Source organism: Parasteatoda tepidariorum, chromosome X2 (genome assembly GCF_043381705.1).
Source record: "Parasteatoda tepidariorum isolate YZ-2023 chromosome X2, CAS_Ptep_4.0, whole genome shotgun sequence".
NCBI classification, from domain to species: Eukaryota; Metazoa; Arthropoda; class Arachnida; order Araneae; family Theridiidae; genus Parasteatoda; species Parasteatoda tepidariorum.
The window spans coordinates 16946143-16968577 of NC_092215.1; the positions used below are offsets into that span (position 1 = coordinate 16946143).

Here is a 22435-nt window from a genome sequence, read left to right on the forward strand (position 1 = left end):
ACATTCTGGAATACATTCATTCTTTCTGCAGAACACTTTTCCTTACAGCTTGTATTGAACAACTGATTATTTTTGAATTTATCACTATTTGTATTAAGCTCTGTAGTCATGAAATTTTGGACCAAACCCAGAAAACAAAGATCCCGGATCGAGCATTGGTATAAACTATGGGTCTTTTTGATAGAATTAACCAGCATTAAGAGGAAAACTACAAAACCTCCCATTGTTAGCTAGACTAAGAGGATTTTAACTCAAGCCAGTCGGAACCATTAGCCCTGAAGCAGAAAGTACTCAGAACTGAAATATACATTGCAGAACAAGCATAGTACTTGCAGAACAGCCTATGTTTGGGGATAAACTATTTATGTCTATATCCCTGCTGAACAGTTTATGTTCAAATTGAAGTGAAACTTATATTGCGGTCAATTTGTTTCAAAGTTTTTTTTCCCTTATTAGATGTGTGACGTGTGTTATGTTACAATTTTTTCTGATGTTCTATCATAACTCTATAAAAACAAAATTTTTCAGTCAACATATTAGAAAAAATATCCTTTTTCTTAAATTTTTGTAAAACATTTTTTTGATTATTAAATTTTAGAAAAATATGTATTTAAGTAAATTTTTAAAAAAATGCAAATGATAAGATATGCCATATTGAAATACCTAAAAAAAACTATAATAGTTGTCTAATTTTATTGCAATTAGTCTAAAAATTTCAAGTTATTTTTATTGCTCCTGATATTAATAATGAATGGGGATTTTTTTTCACCATTTTTTAAAGATATTTTGCTGTCAAATGAAACCCTATTATCAAAAAATTATTAAGAGCACTCTTTCTTTTCCATCTTTGATTTTTAAGTTATATTTATTTTATTTTTTTAATTTGTTTTATTTTGAACAAATATATGAAAATTTGCAATTGATAATTCAATTGTTTATGATGCTGTTAATTTGATTAACAGTTAGATTATTTTACCTTATTATTCAAATATCTATCACTAAATTGCTAAGATTTTAAGTAAATTTGACTTTAAAGTTTTCTCCCCTTTAAACAAACTTAATTTCTCAAACATTAAAGACCCTATTATTGATATTAATAGCTGGGATATTTATAAACTTTTATGTCAATGTTGTCTTGCATATCTTGGACAAACTAAACATACGCATATTTGGCTTAAGAAATGCAAAAGATAAGTCCAAAATCAGGATATTATCCACTCTCCTATTGTCCAACATAGTTGGAATTCTAATCACATATTTAAGTTTTTTTCTGCTAAAATCATTCAATATTGCTTTTCATCTACCGAACTTGATTTCTGGAAATCATTCCATATTTTGAAAATTTTTAATAATTTAGTTAATGATCTTTCTAGTATCCCATAATATCCTGATCTTTGGGAAATCTATTCTGATTTAATCTTTTGCTCCCTGGAGTTTCTGCCAAATCCCCTCAAACCTAATTCTTTTCTATTTTTATTATCTTGTTCAATCTCGTATCTTTCTTCTTGTTAATTAAACCACTTTGCGCATGTTTCTTTTTATTTCTCTACAATTATTTGGTGTTTAGACACTGAGGAAGACTTGAGTATGCCCATTTTTCGTTCATTTGTGCTTTATTCGCATTTTTTTTAAAACTTTAATCTACATAGCATGCCTATCCATTTTAGAGATTTGATTATTATGTTTTATTACAATTCCTTTCAAGGAAAGACTGTTTTAGTAGATTAAGAGACATGGAATTTGATATAGCTCTGAAGAAAAAACTTATTGCTTCAACCTTTTGTGGATTTTTATTATGCTTTTAATAAAAAAAAATATGTTTATATAAATTTTAATAATTTATTGTAAAATGTACCTGGCATTTTTTTGAAGTGTTCAGTAAGCTGTGGAAAAGGAATTCAACACCGAAGTACTGTCTGCTTAAATTTACTTGGGCATGAGGAAAGTCCGGATAAATGCCCACATCCTGAGCCTTCACAGACCCAGGAATGCATGGAAGCTGTTTGTTCAAAGTGGCAGTGGTCTGAGTGGACTCAAGTATGAGCATGCTTTTTATAAATGTATTCATAATTGATTTAAAAGAATATTTTAAACAAAATTAGAGCAATTATAATCAGCCGTGATTAGAGCAATTATAATCGGCCACTGAAACATTGTTATTAGTTGACGTAATTTTCTAGTTATAATATTTAAGATTCCTAAGTTCAGTAAAAAAGGTGTTAGAATAGATATGTATGTCTGGTATTACTTATTAAAATGATGTGTTGTAAATACAAAACAATTTAGTTCTTTCATTTTTTTAATCATGTTAATCTTAATTTTAAAATATATTTCAAAGTTATTTTGAAGATATATTTTCATGTGAAAAAATGTTGAATCAATTTCTTATATAGAACATTTTTTGATTTTAAAACTGTAGAAAAGCTCAAGTAATTGTTTATTTTGTTTTGTTTACTTATTTATTCTAACTTAAATTTAATGCAATGAATTATCTTTAGAATAGCAGTAACTTTTTAAAAAACATGCAATCCCTATAAAACTCTTAATTCATTCTTTCAAAAAAAAATATTTTAGACTAAAAGAAGGAAAAAGAAATTAATATATTCTAGTTGATTTTATTAACTTAATTTTAATTGTGTTAAGTTTTAAGAGTATTGAAATAAAGCATATGCATTTATTTAGTTCTACATTTCAGAAATAGGAATAAAATTTTATAAATAGTACATATAAAAATAATTTTCTGCCATAGTAAAATATCTATTTAATCAAAAAATAAAATTTAGAGAAAACATATCAACATTAGTATATATTTAATAAATAATAAAAAATCTGCAGTAGAATCTCTTTTTTTTTTTTGTATAATTTTTTTTAATTCTTTAGCTTTAGTGAAACAAAAACGTCCAGTTTAAATTTTATCTGTTTAATGATATTCGCTGAAATTAGGTGGCTAAATTAAATTATGTTAAAGTATAAATACATAGACTGTGGTGATGATGATGATGGACAGATATATTTCAATGGACTAGATTTTTGAAAGTTTTGATTCATTTTCGACTATATGGAATGCTTAGCCTAAGATTTTTCACTGATTTTAATAAAATTTTTTTCTTTAAAAATGTATAATGCATACATTTTACTATTCTAGAATTATTTTAAAATTATTAAATACATAACATTATTTGAATATTTACTTAAAAAAGAAAATCCTTCAACTCTAGTATTTTTTTAAAGGGCAAAATTAAATTACGCAACTTAAATTTTTGAGCATTAGCACATCGATATTAACGATGATGGATAGATATTTTTTTCATTTGGCTAGACTGATTTGTTGAAAACACTGATTTGTTTTAATGCAATAAAATCATCCACCCTTTATGTATGTACTATTTTGTATATAGAGATTACCTATCCTATCTGCCACCAATTTTAATTAAGTAATTAGGTTGTAATGGAGCATTATTTTAACTTCTCATTTAGTTTTATGTATATAATAGTTTTTGGTGTTAAAGTTTATGGAATATAATAAAATAATATTCTATGAACTTTAACACCACTGATTTTAGTCAAAAAGAAATGCTGATTCGCTGTGAAGGACTACATAATCATTTCTACAGCTATTTTAGTGATAAATAAGCAGTTTGAAGTTAATTTTTCTTACATTTTGCAAAATTTTTCTTACATTTTGCACACACTCTCAAAATTGTAAATTTAATTTACAAAATTTTTACTAATAATATACATAGAATGTTCATACAACATAAGTGGTATCAAAACTAAAGGAGCACTGAAATAGCCTTAGCAGATGGAGGCGGCACGTTTCCCTTCAGCACATCTGAAGTCATAACGAATCAGGGATCAATTTTGACTGCCTGACTTACAGAGGCCTTTTTGGGCATCATAAATGTTTAATAATTAAATAAACATATGGAGAAAAAATAAACAGATTTTCGAATTCAGGAGAGAAATTCCAATAAGTTAGTTCTAATAAAATAAAAAAAATTTAAGAGATGCTGTAATAATCCATTATAAGTTATGTGAATTAAGTGTTATATTATCCTATTTTTATGAAAAAGCTTTAAATAGTTGTATTCAATAATTAAAATATATTCAGAGATAGCTTATTTCCAGATTATAAAATTCCATACTATATTGATTTTTTTTAAAATTATTTAATGATTTTTATGAAACATGTATTCACTTCATACAAATCTTTTTACAACAGAGAAAATGTTACCAATGTTCAAAGTCATGATCATACATTTGATTTTCTTTCTTTCCAGTGCCCTAATAATTGTGAATTTCATGAGCAGTATAGGCAGGCATACTGCGCTAGGGGTGAAAGAATGGTAGATGATAATAATTGTTTTGAGCCCAAACCAGAAACTGATAAAAGGCAGTGCAAAATTTCTCCAGAATGTTCTTTTAAGTGGAGAAAAGGAGTATGGTCTCAGGTAATTAATTCTATAATTTTTATGCACTCCATATTTCAATGATCAGAAAATTATTATCTTTACTTGCTTTGGTATCCAGTCAAAGAAAGAGTGAACTTTGTACTTTTGAATAAAACTAAAAGCACTAACAATACCACATAAGCATTTTGTAGTTTTGGTCCTGTAATGAAGAGCATTTATTTGTATTCAAACACGAAGTAAAAGAAGGAAACAGTAGAAATCACAAGACAATTTACAAAAGTGTCAACCAAAAGGAACGTAAGAAATGTAGACAAAATAATCGAACAAAAAAGGGACTAAGAAACGTGTTAAACAGGGAAGTGTTTTTCTTTTAATTTCTACATCTTGCAACACCTAATGTTCTCACCCTTCCTCATCACACCTGTTTCTAATCTTCCTTTTTTTTTTGTTTATCTTGATCTAGCTTGTTCCTCTCCCCTATATATCTCCCCAACCTTGTTGTAACTCACTCACTCTTGTAATTTGTTCTCTGCTTCCTTCTTTCATTTTGTATTAGAACACTGATGGATAATCTAAATTTAAGAACCAAAACTATTCTATGTTTGTTACTCAGGTTATTTCATGTTATTTATCTTTATTCATATACTTTAATGTGTTTTTTGTATATATTTTTACTTGTAACGACATTAAGTATATTTTTCTTTCTAATTTAATTACAAAACCTTAATAGAAAATGCAATATTGAGAAGATGGTGTTTAATGTATTGTAGTGACAGGTTGCATTTATCAGAAAATTTGACATAACCTTAGTAAGATAGATATGCTTTCTTTTTTGTCAACTACTTGTCAGTATGCTTAAACTTATTTTCTTCATATTCAATAGCATTATCCTTTTATCAGAAGTTAAATTATAATCTTTTGGATCTACATTGCCTATAATGGTTGCATGCAAGGCTTTACAAGGGCCTAGAATGAAATTTATTGTCAGCCCCTTCTTTAAAACACAAAGAGCCGCGTTTTCATATTTTGTAGAATCTTTAAAGACCTTTTATTCAAAACTAACTTTTATATAGATATGAAGGAATTATTGACAATTTTCTTTTAAAAAACTAATTAAAATACAATAATAATGAACATTACATCTTTTGTAGGGAATTTTAACCAGACTCTCAAAAGTCCTTGTCTTTCCATTCCCTTTAGTATTAGCTTGACAACATATTGAGACAAAACATATTTTAGCTCAAGAATTTTTCATTTTAAGTTATGGAATTTGGTTTTTCGATAAATTTTGCTAAAGAATCTTAAAGCGTAATCTTATGTACAGATTGAATTATCCTCAAAAATGTGCACTAAATCTTAATCCTGGTATACAACTGTTTATTTTCTGATAAAAGCTATTAATTTTAACACATTTTAATACCTAAAATTTATTTGCAGTGTCATGCTTCTTGTGGTTTAACATTTAAAAATAGAGAAGTTGTTTGTGTTGATCATGACAATAATCGTGTTCCTGAGGAATTCTGTTCTTCGCAAGATAAACCAAAGAAAAGAAGAAAATGCAAGTTAAGACCTTGTCCATATTCTTGGATAACAGGACAATGGTCTGAAGTAAGATTTTCTTTTAAAATAATAAATTAAATCCTTTAATACTTGAGAGCAGTGTCCTTATGTAGGATCTTAAAATACTCTTTTCTCATAAATCTGTTTTTAAAATGTTCTAGTGTTCTTGAAAAGAGAGCTTATTATTGCTTTCTAATTTGTTTTACAACAAACTTTTAGGTTAATGGAATGTTTTTGTTTCGAACGTCTTGAAAAAAGATAGTTATTTCCTGCTGTGACATGGTTGATAATGTTAAGAATTTAAGTTCTTAAAACTTTTTTGCACTACCTCTAATTTTAACCTCTAAAACCTTCAACTCTGAAATTCATCGTCATCTAAAATTTTTTTATATTAGATTGTGCGGTGCGCAAAAAAATAATGTGAATGCCTTTAATAATGTATGATTTAATGATTGGATTTTAATGAATTTAGACTCAATTTTTTAATGGTTTGAAACTGACAATAAATATACCAAATAAAAAAAAAGCATAAATATGCTTCGAAGATTTCTAACATGATCCAATAGGTGGACTCTTGTTTTTATAAATAACTCGTATGAATTCTTCTTCTCTTTATTAAAATTTTTTAATATTTTAGGAAAGGAATGCAAGGAAATATGTACAGTGCGCAAAATAAAAAGTTAACCCTCTAACTTTTGATCTAATGATTGCATTTTCCTCTACTTGGACTCAATTTAAATTTTTAAGAGCATAACTTTAAATATATAAATTAATTAACATAGGCAATAATTTAAGTTACAAAATCAGACACAAAAATATACTTTATCTGAATAAGCATACCGTTTTCAAATGCATTTGAATTCCTCTCTTTCGAAATATGGAGGGGTAGCCGCAATTTGGAAAATATGGTTCCGAGAGTGTGGGTAGAAGAGCAGTTGAAAGTTTAAGCTCTTCTCTCTATGATGATGATTTTGCATTTTGATAATTTTGCTATATCTTGAACTTTTTAAGCACTCAACAAAAATGTATTATTCGAAGATAAATCAACATAATTTTATAATAATTAGATTATTATTTTATTGAATAATAGTCAAAAGTTTTGAATTGTAAGGTATACAAGTTTTTACATTGCATTAAAGTATTTAGTTTTAAATGCAAAGTTTGAATGATTGATCAAATGGTTGTGTTATAGTAGGTGAAAATTCAATTATAATTTTAAAAGTTATTAACAGTGTCCACTTTTTTTTGCATACTGTGTATATAGACGACAAAGTGGTGATGCAAGTTCCTAGTTAGGAATTCATGGCAGTGATTTTTTTAAAACAGTTCTATTGCTTAAACTTATTGTTAAACTGAATATTTTGCTATACATTTCAACCACTTTAATTAAAGCTTCAATGTAAGCTTTAAATAAAAGTTAATTTATTTAAAGATTACACATTTGCGAAGGATTTAAGAGTTTGAAATATATATATTTCAAACTCTGCTATCAAACACAATACAGGCTATTTATAAAAGTATCATTACTGGCTATAAATATAATATTTTAGTCCTTATAAAAATCTTTCTTTGCTTTAGTGTTCGAAATCTTGTGATGAGGGCTACAAAACACGTAAAGTTGCATGTCATGCTGTGAATGCCTATGGTTGGCTTGAGTCAGAAGAAATGGACGAAATGAAATCAAGACGCTTCTGTGGTTCTTTAAGAAAACCTAAAAGTTTTGAAAAATGTAACTTTGGAAATTGCTCAAGTGGGTTTATATGGAAACCTGAAGAATGGAAACAAGTAAACTTTATTATAGATTTTTTATTGATTACTACTTTGTGATTACTATAATTTTCAATTGCAATACAAATCTGCTAATAAATTATGTAAGGGCATATTCTTCAACTACTGCGGAATTTCCATAGTTATGGAAAATCATTTTTTCTGGTGATAAAAGGGTAATATATTGATATTTTAATGAGTTAAAATAAAAAGAGTTGCAGATCTCCACTTATAAATAATTTAAACAGATGTATTAAATGTCATAATAAGAGTTAGTTATGTTTAAAAGACTTGATAAAAGTAAAACGATTTTATTTTGTTTCAAAAATTTTAGTTTTTGTTCACAACTAGTGATAATATATTTTGCATGAAACTCAAGTATTGGAAGATATATAATAAGATTGCAATAGAATTATGAATTATAAAAAATAAATTTCTAAAAAATTATAAGGATCTATTAATAATTGTAAATGTTGAAGAGTTTGATTAAGATATTTTGATTCTAGTAGTTTTCTAATTACATATAACAGTTAGTAGTACATATAACATTGATGCAACCTTACTGAACTATTTTATAATGATTGTGCATTATAATGGTATACCATTATAATAAATAGTGTACCATTTTTACTCTTTAACCTTCAAACTTTTTTCTCTTTTAGTGTGAAGGTCATTGTGGAGATGCTAAAGAAAAAAGAAAATTAAGGTGCTTTGATTTACAAGGCAAAAGAGTGCCGAATTATAAATGTGATGCTGCCCTTAAGCCTAAAAAGAAAAGACGTTGTTCTCTTCCAAAATGTAAGTCATTATAATTTAACCTTTTTTTGTGTTTTAAAAGTTTTACCTCTGAAAAATCTGAAATAAAAGGTTAATGGTTACTCTGAATTAAGGGTTTGCAATGCATGGTTTGCAGGTCTCTAGTGGTCTGCCAAGCTATCTCATTTAGCTAAAAATAAGTACTTAATGAAAAAAATGTAACTACTGTAAAATGGCAGTTATTTCAGATAACTAAACATTTAAAGATTGTGACTTATTAAAAAAAATCAAGTCATTTGACTGCTAAGCAAGGAAGAATCTGACTCGAAGCTAATATAAAGCAAATGTCTTGAAATTTTTACATTAAATGATTTTTATTTTAAATTTATGTCCCAAAAAGGGGATAGGAAAATGAATAGGCATGCCTTGGCCTCTGACCTTGGCAGTACTTATTATTATTCAGTGTCAGCCTTATGTAGTAGTGATTTGCTAGATTTAATAGCATTTTGTTTTATACTCTCTTAAATATTAATTGTTAACTTGTATCTTAAATATTATTTACTGAACTTTTTGACTTCATTTTTGGCAAGATTCTAGGAAATATTTATTAAGAACTGTTACCCTGCATAAGTATAACCATATTTAATCTGTCTCAGAAAGTAAAAATGTAAGAAATAATTTAGTTCTAATTTAAGGTTTTACAATCGACAAACAGGTTAAAAATTTAACATTTCAGCAACATATTTTATAATTAAGTGTAAAGTTTCCTCCAGTAAATGAGTTTTTGCTATATCTTGTAAATGTTTAGTCATCGTGATTTCCCCAATTTGTTAACATGGCTCTCAGGAAAAAGAGATTGAAAACTCTCTACTGCAAAGGGAACTTTTTATAATTCAAGTGTTAGAGTTTAATGTTAAAAGTAAAATTTTATTTACATTTCTGTAAATTTAATATATGTTCAGTGAAAACTAGCACTGTTATTTACGTAGACCAAAACTAAATAGATATCTGAGTTAAATAAGCAAGTTGTATTTTTACACGCAGTTATCTAAATTTATTTTAAAGTAATTATTCTTCAGAAAATATTTAAGCTATTCATATATATATTATCATTTCATTTGTATTAATGTTCAATTAATGAGTACCAATTAATAAATAACAATTAATGTAAAAATAACATGTCTTATATATAGGTACACCAAAAAGTTGTCGAGATATTTATCACTTACAAAGGAAAACAAGTGATGGAAATTATGAAATACATATAAAAGGAAAACCAGTTACATTGTACTGTCATGCTATGAGTACAGGAAATCCTCAAGAATATATTGCTCTTAAGGATCATAATTATGCTGTTATTTATTCTACAGAGCTTGGAAATAAGTAAGTTTTATAATATTATGCTGATTAATATTTTATATATGGTGTAATATGAATTATATTAAAATTTTGAGCTTTCTATATTGTTTTTTTTTCGGAAATTTTAGTACATTTTATGTGAAAATAATCATAATAAAAATAAAATGTTAATTAATGTATAATACATTATAATTTTTATTTTAATTTAACCTCTTTAGGCAATGAGTCATTTTTCTATTTGTCTATGAGTAATTCTATTTATTTTGGTTTAACATAAAAAAAATTCAAATAACTTCAATTTAAAAGAATATCTGAATAAAGTATCATGGATTGAAAAGTTTTGGGAGTGAAGATATTCTGAGTTATCAAAACTTCGGTTGATGGGAAATTTAATTACTCAATTTTCAAAGTCCTAAGTTGTGGTCATTTTTTATTATACTAAAAACTTTCAAGATGAATTATGTAAATATTTTTTGGGTTATTGAAAAACTACATTTTGAAGAATAGATAAAGTATTTAATTATGTTTAGATTTTTAGTCTAGATTTAAAATTGCCTTGAGTTATCCAAAAATTAAGTTAGTGATATTTATATTATAGAAGTTTGGCTGCATGAGCTTATTATAATGTGCCTTTGAAGTTAAATCTGTTAAACTCTGGTTTGTCTATCCATAAACAAATATCCAATATTTCATTGAAAATTAATATGTAGTGTTTAATAAAGAGTAGTGTCTAAAAAAAAGGGCTAAGACTGAACTGCATCAGGATAAATATTAATTCCAATGATTATTCATAAAAAAAATCTACTTTATAATCATAGCTCATTTGCTTTCTCCTTAAGAAAATTTTTTAAAGCATTAAATAAAACAATTACTTTTAGCAATTAAATTTATTATTCATATTTATATTCTGAAGTGTATCTTCAAAACAGAAATCAGTTGTTTGTATTGATATGGTCTCACTGATAATTTTACTGCCAAAAAAGAATGAATTTCCTTAAAATGAATCATTTTTTAAAAAAGATTAAATAGAAATCCTAATTTACTTGAAATACTAAAACTTAATTAAGTTGTAATCTTTTTTAGTTATCTTAGCTTTTTTTTATTTGATTTTAAAGTTAAATTTTTGATGCATTTAAAATTATTGATATTGCTTTTGTAAGGTTAAACTTAAGCTAACAGCTTAGCACTAGCTTGGACGAGACACCTCTTAAAAAAAGCGCTGTTTAGTTTTAAATGGCAAAAATAATTTTTTAATTGTTAGTTTAACTTCTTATAAACTAAGTTGGGTGGCTTTCCTACAAAAAAAAACGTTCTAGATCAGTCAGCAGAAGTGTAATGCAAATCAATGGAGATAAGTGCTATTTCAAGTTAAATTTGCATACAATTTTATCCAAAATTGTAATGCTTTATTATTTTATAAATGTACTATAGGAAACATCTGCTCAATTAACATCACCTGAAATCTTTGGTCATTTTCTTTATTTTATATATACATTAATATTGTGAATAAATGAACAAATTAGTGAATCAGCTAATTAAAGAACAAACAAATTAAGGAATAAGCAAATAAATGAATCCATATGTCAGTGAATCAGGAAATAAATCTATGTTAGAATTAATTAGTATATCAACAAAGTTATGGGCAAAATAATGAGAGAATCAAGTTGTTAGTGAATCAATGAAAATGAAGAAAAACTGCTTTATATTGATTTAATGCTTGGGATAAAATAATAAATAATTTAAATTTGCAAAATTTATTGTAAATAAGCTATTTCTTTTTAGCTTCAGGTCAGACACTTCTGAAAGTTGTTTTTCTAATGATGTGCTTCATGGTTGTGACTGCAATAGGAATGATTTTGGTTATACCATTTTTTATAAAATAGCTTTAAACATCACAGCACTTCAAATAATATGTAAGTATTATTTAAAGTTTTTGTATTTTTTTGAGAAAATATTGCCTTTGAAAATATCTAACTTAAAGGAAAATTTAGATTTTGAAAAAATAATCAGTAATTACATCCTAATTGGCCATTATATTTAAATAACTAATTTATAAATGCTTTTTTTATCAAAGGTTAAATCATAATCTAATGTAAACTACAAAAATATGCCTTAAATGATATTTATTTATTTCAAAAAAGAGAACACTTGTAAAAATTCCAAAACATTTCAAACTCATATCTAGTTTAAATTATAACTAGAATACTCTTAAGTGTTTCTAAGTGAAAACCAGTTTCCATTGAATCTCAAAGTAAAAATTGATCATTATAATCATATTTTTATAAGCCTGAAATTTTCTAGCTGAACTCATTTTAACTGATCTTTTACATTTATAAAAATTTCACTAATAAAGTAGAAGTCATGCATAGCAACTGAAATCTAAATTAAAAAGAATATTAGTACCTTTATTTTTTGTAATCAAAATGACCTTAGTCTCCCATGAAGAAATCACTTTGGATTTTATGATATTAAGAAAAAAGTAAAATATAATTGGTTGCATAATGTATAAATGTGCAAGAGTAGAACTTAACTTAAAAATGTATACATAATATTTTGATAAACACTGGAAAAGAAATATAACCCATAACCGAAAAGTATACACATTAAAATGTGAACTAGTAATTCACTTGTTAAATCAAGAAGTTGAACCCAATTATAATAAGGCAAAAGATGATTTAGGAAATGTTTAAAAGTGTCTTACTGTTTGTTCTTTACATGGAAGATGGAAAAAAACTAATTTTTGTGGGGTTTTTTTCTGTCATAGTGAAACAAAACACATGACATAGCCATACATTACCAATAACACCTTTTGATTCCAGAAAAGATTTCAATTTCTCTGTGAAAGGTGTTGGTGGTTCAGTTGTACTGATAAAATAAATGCAACAATAAATGTGAAAAATAGATCACAAATAATCTACAAGTGTTCAGACAGAAACATGCACCCAGGTGGTGGAATCTATTCAATAGTTTACAGAGGGAAATATTCTCTTTATCATTACAATAACCATCTTAAATATCATATACATTACAGTGTCCTAAACTGGTTGAGCTACTGATTACAAGACAGATAAAGAACCTCACACTTTAACTCCTTATTACTTATCTACTTACTATTATTGAACAATTTAAAATAAATGTAGTCTTACAACCCTTTTGAAAGGAAAGAAATTTCCAGAAACTGTCAGGTGCTTTTTTTCTGAGAGCTTTATACCCGTATGCAACTGAAACTCTCTTCTTCAATTTTATTTCTAGCAACCGGTTTGATTGCTGTTCGAAAGTGACCACCAGTTTCCTAACTGTAGCATTAAATCACTCTCGAAGTAAAAAAGCTGTCCATCAAAGAAACTTATCTTTTTCGACAGGTCATGACGTGTGCTGTATTTGTCCTCGATGTGTGTTGTATTGCCAGTGAAAAAATTCATATGTGTTTTCTCAACTATAAGCTAGAAGAGATTTTTTAAAGTGACTTTTGAATTGTCATCTGCTCACCTAGTTTGGATCTTATCATAGATTTGTGTGTCCTGTAATCTTTTGAAATATTACTTAAACTCTTTAAAAGCATTACAACCATTAACAGCATTTTTTAAAAAAATGTTTTTCAAAATAGAATTAATAAAGTTTGTTTGAAAAATTTTGGGTGCAATGATGAAGGTTTTTATTTTTAAAATATGATAAAAGTACTTTTTACATTCGTCTTAGGTAATAATTTGTAATTTTCAATCATTTTTTACAAATTCAAAATATTTATGCTTACTAAAACACATATATCTAATCAGATCAGAAAATGTTAGTCTGTATCAAGAACTGTAAAGACATAATATAATTGAAATTACCATGTAAAAATTGATAATTAATCAAATATTAGCAATCGGTTTTTATCAGTGATAAATAACAAATTTGAATTAAAAGTGGCTATTCATCAAGATGGAATCATAGTTTTGGATTTCAATCCCAAAATTACTTTATAAATGCAAATAGGTAATTTGTAATATTTGCATCTCTTAATTAAACTTAGTATGCCATTGTAGAATCAGCATATTATTTACATAAAATTATCTAGGATAAATAAAATAAAATATCTTTTAATCATAAAATTATCTTTTTATATTCCCTATCTCTCTGATTTCTCTTCACCACCACCATTAAACGGAGGGTTTTTGCTTTGTGATTGATCAGAAATAGTTTTATCAAACTTAGCTTTCAAAGTCAAGTTAACCTGCTGCCATCTGTGAAAAACACTTGAATTGTTTAAGTTGAATCAGAAAACTGAAATGTTTTGTGAAAAAATTAAGCAAAAATCACTAGTTTGAATAAATTTTGTTTCAGTTGCATGAGGCTGTTAATAAAGCAATTTTCATGAAATCTGTGACACAGTTTTCTTTAGATCAAGTTATGCTTATAGCATCATAGTTTTTTCTTTCTATGTTTTTTAATATTAAAACCATCTTTGAAAAATTCTATTCAATATAACCCGGATCCTTATAAACTAGAGTTTTACTATATATTTTTAAATTTATTTGAAAATACAATATTTAGCACAATTGGTTTCAGAATTTTACTTGAAAGGGTGTTCAAATCCAATATCAGATCCCTTTGTATATTGCTTCTCATTTATAACTAATACTCAAGATAAAACTTTGAATTCCAACAAATTGATGGCATTTCTAGTTCGATTTTTCAAAAAATTTAAAACCATGTAAAGTATTTTTTTTATGAATGCTATTTATTCAATTGTTTTGAATAAATTTTTCAATATATCAAATAAGGTATTTTGAACATAAATTGTTTAATTAGATGTTTAATCTAACATCACTGTCAGTGGTGAATCACAGTTGTTAATCATTTAAAATTATTATTTAATTATTGATGACTTCAGTTTTTAGTTATTGATGACCAAATGTACTGTTTTATTTCAGCTGATGATTACACATTTAGTACTACATATTATGGTCGACCTGTGCCATATGGAACTGCTGGTGACTGTTTAAGGAAACCAAAATGTCCTCAAGGGATATTTTTTATTTCTTTGCAAGGTACAGATTTTAGGATAGCTCGACAGACTCAATGGATACCAAGGTCGGGTATGGCAGAGATTACCTTGCAAAGAATAAGAGTAAGTAAAAATCATGTTTATTCTCTGTTAAAGCTCTGTAATTTTGCAGGGATTTTAAACATCAAATTTTTGCATGGGTGGTGTATTTAGTAGTTTTTAAAGTTGAACATTGCATTTTAAATTACATTATCACCCTCTCTCTAAAGAATATACAATACAGGCCAAAATCAGGGGGCAAAATGGTAATAGCAAGATATTGTAATGTATACTTTTTCCACTACAGGCACTGTAAAAAAATGCTCCCCTGGCTTTTTCCAGAATCAAGTTTTTCTTACAATTATCTCGAAAAAAATTATTCTCCCTCTCTTTTAATAAGAGTTCCATATATAAATAGTTGCTGAAAAAAAAAACAATTAAAGAAATATGCAAGTCACTGTCAAAAATTAAGAAAGGTGTGATTGCAAAGAAATGCTTTGGAAATTCTTACACTTTAATAATCTTGAAAGTCACGTTTATTCCATCTTTCAGATGAAAATCAGCATTATTGTTTTCACATCAGAAAATGTGTACTTCTTTAAAATTTGTTTTAATGATTCTTATCTTTTTAATAATTTTATTCATGCAAAATTTGGTATTTTAATTTAGAGTAAAGAAATGTGTTGCCTTCACTATTGTTCTAATGTTTCAATTTTAAAAATAAAGCTACCATTATTTTTTTAAAGCTATATCGTTTATTTTATTGAATATTTAATATTTATTTTAATGGTTTTAACTGTTGCATGATTTATAATTGGATATTAGTGACGTTAGATCCATGATTATTCAGTCCAATAAAATATTTTATGCAATGATATACTGCATCCATATTATTAAATTTTGTTGCTGCTGCTTAGTATATTGTAGGGCTCAAAATAGGGTAGATATTATGTACCGTATTTTTCGGCGAAAGCGCCGCACCTCGATAAAAATGAAATTTTTTAAAAAAAGTTATAGTAAGCGCCGCAATAGTGCTAAGCCGCGCATATCAGCATCCTTTTAGAAGAGACCTTTAAATTACCATTTAGAGTATCTGTATAATAAAAAATTAAATTTTTTTATGCATTTCATATCTTTTTATTTTGAATTTTATTCTGTTGAAATAACTTACTTTATTTTATCTTTTAAAAATAAAAAAGAAGCTTGAAGAAAAAAAAAATCTGTATCAAAGGAAACATCTGTTTCTAAAGCAGTTTAAAATAAAGTGAGAAGAAAAAACACCAGCATTTCCAATGAACAAAATAAAGAAATGGAAGTTGGAAAAAACTGATCAATCAATCTTGACAGCTGTGCTTTACTGATTTGCCCCCGAATTTCCCTCCTCTGTTTGACCATAAATTGGCCACACCCAGTTGACATTGAAACTACCACATGGACAATAAAATGAATTTATCCCTTTTTGCGATTTTTTATTCGATTCATTAATTTTTTTTATTTTGCCACTTTGTATTTTTTCTTGTTAATTGTTGCTTGCTTGCTTTTTTTAATCGTTATTAGTTTTTAGCTTGTTTTTTGTTGTTATTCATTGTTAGTTTCTTAGCATTTAGTTTAAAAAAAAATTTTTTTGTAGTTCCCTGTTAGCTTTTTTTTTTTTTCTTGCGAGGTAAGCGTCTTTTGTTAAAACAAAATGTTATCTAAGAGAAAAAACGAGAACTATGATCTCGCTCCAAAGAAGAAACGATTATTTCTTCCTCATAGGATTCTGATTATTTCTTCTTGATTATATTATATAGATTATTATTTTGATTAGTAAAATTTCTCTTATGATGGGCCAGTTTTAAATTCACCCCATCATAATCTATGATCGAAACTTGACTAAATTTATTGGCTTTTCTGAAATTAAAAGTGGAATTGAATTATAGTAATATTTGGGGGCCATATTGGAATTTCCGAAAGAGATCCGAAGTTCGGCATTTCGTCAGTCCCGTGAGTGTCGGATTTAGGGTCCTATTCTTCCTTTTCTGTTTGCTTAAATTACAATTGCTGAGGTGCTAAATAGATTTCTAGCTTGCGATTTTTCCTTAAGCTGGGGTGGATACAAGATGCATACCTTTTAAATTTTCTCCTTATGCGATGTTTTTTTAAAATTATTATTTCGTTTATTATTTTCTTACAGGCTGCTCCCGAAAGTTTGCTAAGAATTGGCGATGTTCTGCAGCAGATCGCGATACGGGCGAATATTTCGTCGACTTCGTTATTAATTTTTTTTAATAATCTTTCTCTCAGAAAATTATTTCTTAAATAACTTTCCTTGACAAATTTTTTTGCTACAAAAAAAAATTTCGTCGGAAGCGCCGCTCCATCGGAAGCACCGCATGTAGGAAAAAAACAACTTTTTTTTCCATAGCGCCGCGGCTCTTCCGCCGAAAAATACGGTATGTTATTACATACGCATATATTAGTGTACATGTGTTGATTGCTGTTAAATATACATAATGTCATTATTATTTAAAAAATTTCAGAATGATCAAGTTATAAAAGGAAAATGTGGCGGCTACTGTGATTTATGCATGCCAGATCCTAGGAATGGGCTTGTTGTTGACATTGTGTTTCCTTCGTGATGGTAATATTTAAAAAATATTCTAACAATTTAATTTAAAGACAATTTTCTTGTTTTAAGTTTTGTTTACATGTCTTGAGGCTTAATTAATTTTAATGTTAAAGATATTGAAAATGAATTTTATTGAAAACAAACAAAATCGATATTTTTTAATGGGTTAAATAGAATGAATATGAATGAAACTTTGTAAGATTGCGAAAATATTATTGGATTATCAACATATGCATGAACATTTTTATAGACATAGGGGTCTATCTCCAGAATGTGTAAAATTTGTACATATGCCTTTATTCAATTTATTTATTTTTTAAAAAACTACTATAGTTGTTTAGTGACACATTTTAAAGGAAATTAATACATTGTGTCATAAATATTATGAATAAAAGTTCAATTTGAATGCATAAAATTTCACTTCTGTCCCTTGATCCTAATCTTATGGTCAGATATGCAAAGTAAATTTTCAGTATAAATATACAGCATGACAGATATCATGTACTGTATTTGTGACTGTATATAGAAGATTACTATAAATATTATAATATATTTTTCATTAGAATTTTTATAATTTTACAATTCATCAGATAAAGATTGTCCCTTAGTTTACTTATCACTCTGTCCTTTATTATCAATTCTCCTATATATAAAACTCACCTCTAAAAGACCACTTACTTGAATGACACTGGAATGAATCATTTGTATGAATACTTATTTTTAACTAATAGGAGAAATGTATTAAATTTTCAGACTGTAAATTTATGATTTTTGCTATAGACCCTACCATTAATTTTTCAATACTTCAGAATTTTTAAAAAGCTATTTCTTTTTTAAAACCCCAAATAAGCCATTTTCTTATTTATCAAAAAATAAAAAAATAGATATCTTAATGTTAGATATCTTATGTAAATAGATTAGGAATTTTTTCTAATTTGATACCTAATTTTTGCATCAACTATCTAATTTTTAGTTCATTTCTTACATTAACAGCTAGTATTTTTAAGCATTTTAAATAGCATTTTAGTTTTTTTAAATTCACTCAAATGCTGTTAAGCACTTTATCTTCCTGAGATGCAAGCTTTAAATAATGGCAGAAAATTAATTTTTGCAGCAAAATATCAAAATATGTAGCTTAGAAGAAATGCCATAAATATTTTCTAATAACTAAATTATTGAAATTTAAGTTTATTTTAGTTAATTTTAATTTTTTAATAAAAATGTATTAAGTTTAATTTTTTGCATAGAATAGGATTAGTATTTCTTCTCATGGAACTGTCCAAAAGGTTACTTGAATCAAATTGGTTAGAGTTCTTATAATTTTTCAGTGTAAATAAAAGCTCTGACCTATTAAAATTAATTAAGTAATATTTTTACATAGTTTCGTAAAGGTACAAAAACAGAGAAATCTTAGAATATATTTTTCAGTTATAAATAGGCTATGGTGGTTTCACATTCAGAGTTATTTCTTTGGGATAAAGGTACAGAAATATTAAACTTTGGTGTCTTTCTTATTTCTGCAGAGAATTATTCTCATTTTCTAGATTGTTTTGATATTATATTTTCTATGTATTACAGCAGGTTCTATTGTATTTTAAACACGCACTTGATAAAGTTATCCATACTTTCTAACGACCTTGCGCCACTAAACCCTACATTCAATTCAATTCCATACTTTCTAACAACTACATGCTCCCATACAACCACACTTAATGAGTTATGAAACTTTAGTTAAAGCAAGAATTAAACCATTATAATGGATTCAAGACCAATAGTCAATCTTCTATCCCTACGGTCCTGCAGGGATTATAATGCAAATTCATTATTGAATTTGGTCCCGCAGTGGACTGATCGTGAAGACACGGTTCCCAGCAGATCACCGAAGTCAAGCATCACTGGCTGCGGTCAGTGTGAGTGTGGGTGACCACTTGGATTAGTCTGCGTAGGGACCGAGGGTGTGCGATATTGGTCCTCTTTAAACTGTGCTACCGTAAAGTGCTCGACTTCGCGCGCAGGTCGTCGGGCTACCAAAGTGGGGGTGCCATCCCCTCCGCAGAGGATCAAAATTGTGATGGCATGTCTTCGGATCATCCTCCGGGATGTTTCCCAGACCGTCGCCAATAGCCCAATGTGCAGCTCTAGTGCGACGTAAATTAACAACAACATTATTGAATTTGATTATAAATACTGTGCTTTGCAGCTTCTGCTGGGGGTGATAAGAACAAAATATGGGATTTTGTATCAGAGGGCTGATTTCTCAGATGAATATCACCACTGATCCAATGATAATTGCATAGCACAGCCGTATATGCCAAGAATAACTTTCCCCATTGTTTTTTATTTCTCCTTGAGTAGCATTTTGATTTCTAAAGACATCAATGACTTCAATTACAAAAGCATAGAAAAAGCATAAGATTTTTTCAAGCGTTGTCTGCGCAAAAAATTTATCCCATATCCCACTGCACTTCTGGAATCGTAAAGCTAATCTGATAATTCTCTACTTCCTGATTTTAGAATATACATTTTAGGTGATGAAATTTCATTAGAATAAATTGATAGAGATATCATGGAGAGAATTGATAGAGATAACACCAACAAATAAACATCCTCCCCAACAACTGCAACAGATTTCTTCTCCTTTGCCATCAGGTTTATTGCTATTAGAATGTCAGCATTTTCTTTGGCCTGCTTTTCAGAAATACTAGCAGATAAAAATGTTTCATAAGCATTTTAATCAAGTTTTTCACATTATTAGAGATGGACAAAATTACTGTTGTAGTTACTGCAAGGTCTTTAATGTAAATGAGTATAAACATGCTTTTTTTCCTTAATGAATGCATATAAGATTTATTAATATCTGCACATGCTCTCATTATATGACTTTTCTTCATAGTCATCAAACACAATAGTGGCAGAAGCACCATATTTTGCTATAACATAAGTAACATAACTTTCTGAAATTGTAGAAAAACTGTCTCTTATGTTTAATGTTATTCAGTTATTACTTCACGTTGTTATAAAAATATTACTTTAGAAATATTATTTCAGTGCTATAGTAATTTTTCTTATACTCGTAATTCTTTGTTTTTTAACTTTGCAATCATGTTGTACATAGATATTTTGCAGTAAATTTTCTTTAGTTATCAAATACGCCATCAAGAATTTTCTTTCTTGAATAAAAAAAGAAGTTATAGGTAAAAGAAAACTAATTTTTCTATTAAAAAAAACTCATTTTTTGGAGAAAAATTTGGTCTCAAAACACGGATTTGTATTTAGTACCCCAAAGAAACATAAATATAAAAAATATAAACTGCAACAATTTTACGATTTAACTTCTCTTATTGATCCCTATAGCTGGTACTAAATTATAATTTTTTAAAATTTATTTAAGTTATAAATCTTGAAAATTAGCTGTGGTAAGCAAGAAAAAGTGAGTAGACTCATATAGTCTTTTTGGTGAGTCACCGTTAATTTTAGCAATTCCCTGCTATGTTTACTATTTATAATAATTTTTTATTATTTCAGGTAAAGGATCTGATTACTTCCCATCAGTATTTTCATAGACTGAATCAATCATTTCTACATTCATTGTAAATATACATGAAGTTCCATCCATGATCTAGTGAACAGTCTGTTTTAAAAACATGTGATTCATTTTGTTTTGTCATATCAGGACTTAAACTCTATATTTGTTTTCAATTGTTTTGTGCTATCAAAAAGGTTGACGTTCACAGCTTACATTTCCGAATTGTGATGTTATTTAGTATACTATCACTTATCCTGAATCTCGTTTTTCTTTATTTTTGTTAAATCTTTTAATTGCAACATTATTCATAAATTATTACTGCATTATCATTGCTTTAAATGTTGATTTGTTAAAATTTTTCTTGTTTCACTACGAAATATAACGCTGTAATCTGTTGGTGCACAGTAATTTACTATTTTTATATCATTTCATATTTTTGCCATTTTGTTCAGTCATGGGTGGGATTAAATTTGTGCAAGACAAGATATACTGACAAACATTTTCTTGATATTTTAAGAAAAAAACTAAAGAATGAAATAAAAATATTTATTTACTTAGGAATTAAATAAAGATCTGTAAATTTTAAAATAACTGAGGTTTAAATCTAGATCATACAATTCTTATATTAAAATAAAATTCTTCTTAATATTAAAAAAATATTTTAATCCTTAACCAGTAACCCTTGCCAATGCATATCAGCTGAACCTTATCACTGATTAAGTTAAACTGAAAAACATTATTTTACTAATATTGAGAAAAAGAACTTGTTAAAAGATTATTCAATATTTTAGTGGTCTGATTTATTTTGAAGGAAATTAGTTGTAAAATTTCCAGTTTATTTTATTTATAAGCATTGGTGTTTTAGTTTTAAAACCTGGAATAAGACTAACTTTTAGTAATTAAACATTACTTAAAAGTTATTTTAATCTTGAAAGCCTTTGACATCTTATTTCTATCATTTTTCTCATGTTAACTATTTTACACATTCGTGGTGAAACAATTTTGTGTTATTTATTTGGTAAATACCTTCTTTTAAATGGTAATTGTTATTTCATTGTTTTGTTTAAGGTATTTTAACTGTATATTAATTCATTTTAAGTGAATGCTAATGGTTTGAATGTGTCTTATATTTATTTCATATCAATGCATGAATTTATAATGTGTATATAATTCATTTGTTGTGTTAAAAATATTGCTCGCATTTGTGCTTTTTCTAATGATGTCTACCTCATCTTCCTAATTTCTTAAAACATAATATTTATTATGGTCATTTAGCGATAGATTTAAATTGCAAAATTTTTGAAATTTAGGAACTCAATTTGTAGCAATTTATTTCACTGCCATATTTTTCTGTCATTCATTAGGGCACACACTGCCTCAAAAAATTTTGCTCATTTTACTCCCTAATGATTATT

General features: G+C 27.2%; 1 protein-coding gene across 1 annotated transcript in view; it reads left to right on the forward strand.

The window, feature by feature from the left end:
* LOC107445274 (A disintegrin and metalloproteinase with thrombospondin motifs 9) overlaps window positions 1-21174 on the forward strand; it is a 230572-nt gene extending 209398 nt beyond the window's left edge. Inside the window, exons 27-36 of the mRNA XM_071188448.1 lie at window positions 1873-2037; window positions 4281-4451; window positions 5850-6020; window positions 7551-7757; window positions 8402-8537; window positions 9689-9878; window positions 11637-11767; window positions 14771-14967; window positions 17406-17506; window positions 21020-21174. Coding sequence (XP_071044549.1) covers window positions 1873-2037; window positions 4281-4451; window positions 5850-6020; window positions 7551-7757; window positions 8402-8537; window positions 9689-9878; window positions 11637-11767; window positions 14771-14967; window positions 17406-17504 — 1467 coding nt within the window. The 3' untranslated portion in view covers window positions 17505-17506; window positions 21020-21174. The remainder of the gene's footprint in view (window positions 1-1872; window positions 2038-4280; window positions 4452-5849; window positions 6021-7550; window positions 7758-8401; window positions 8538-9688; window positions 9879-11636; window positions 11768-14770; window positions 14968-17405; window positions 17507-21019) is intronic.
* Window positions 21175-22435: the final 1261 nt, after the last annotated feature.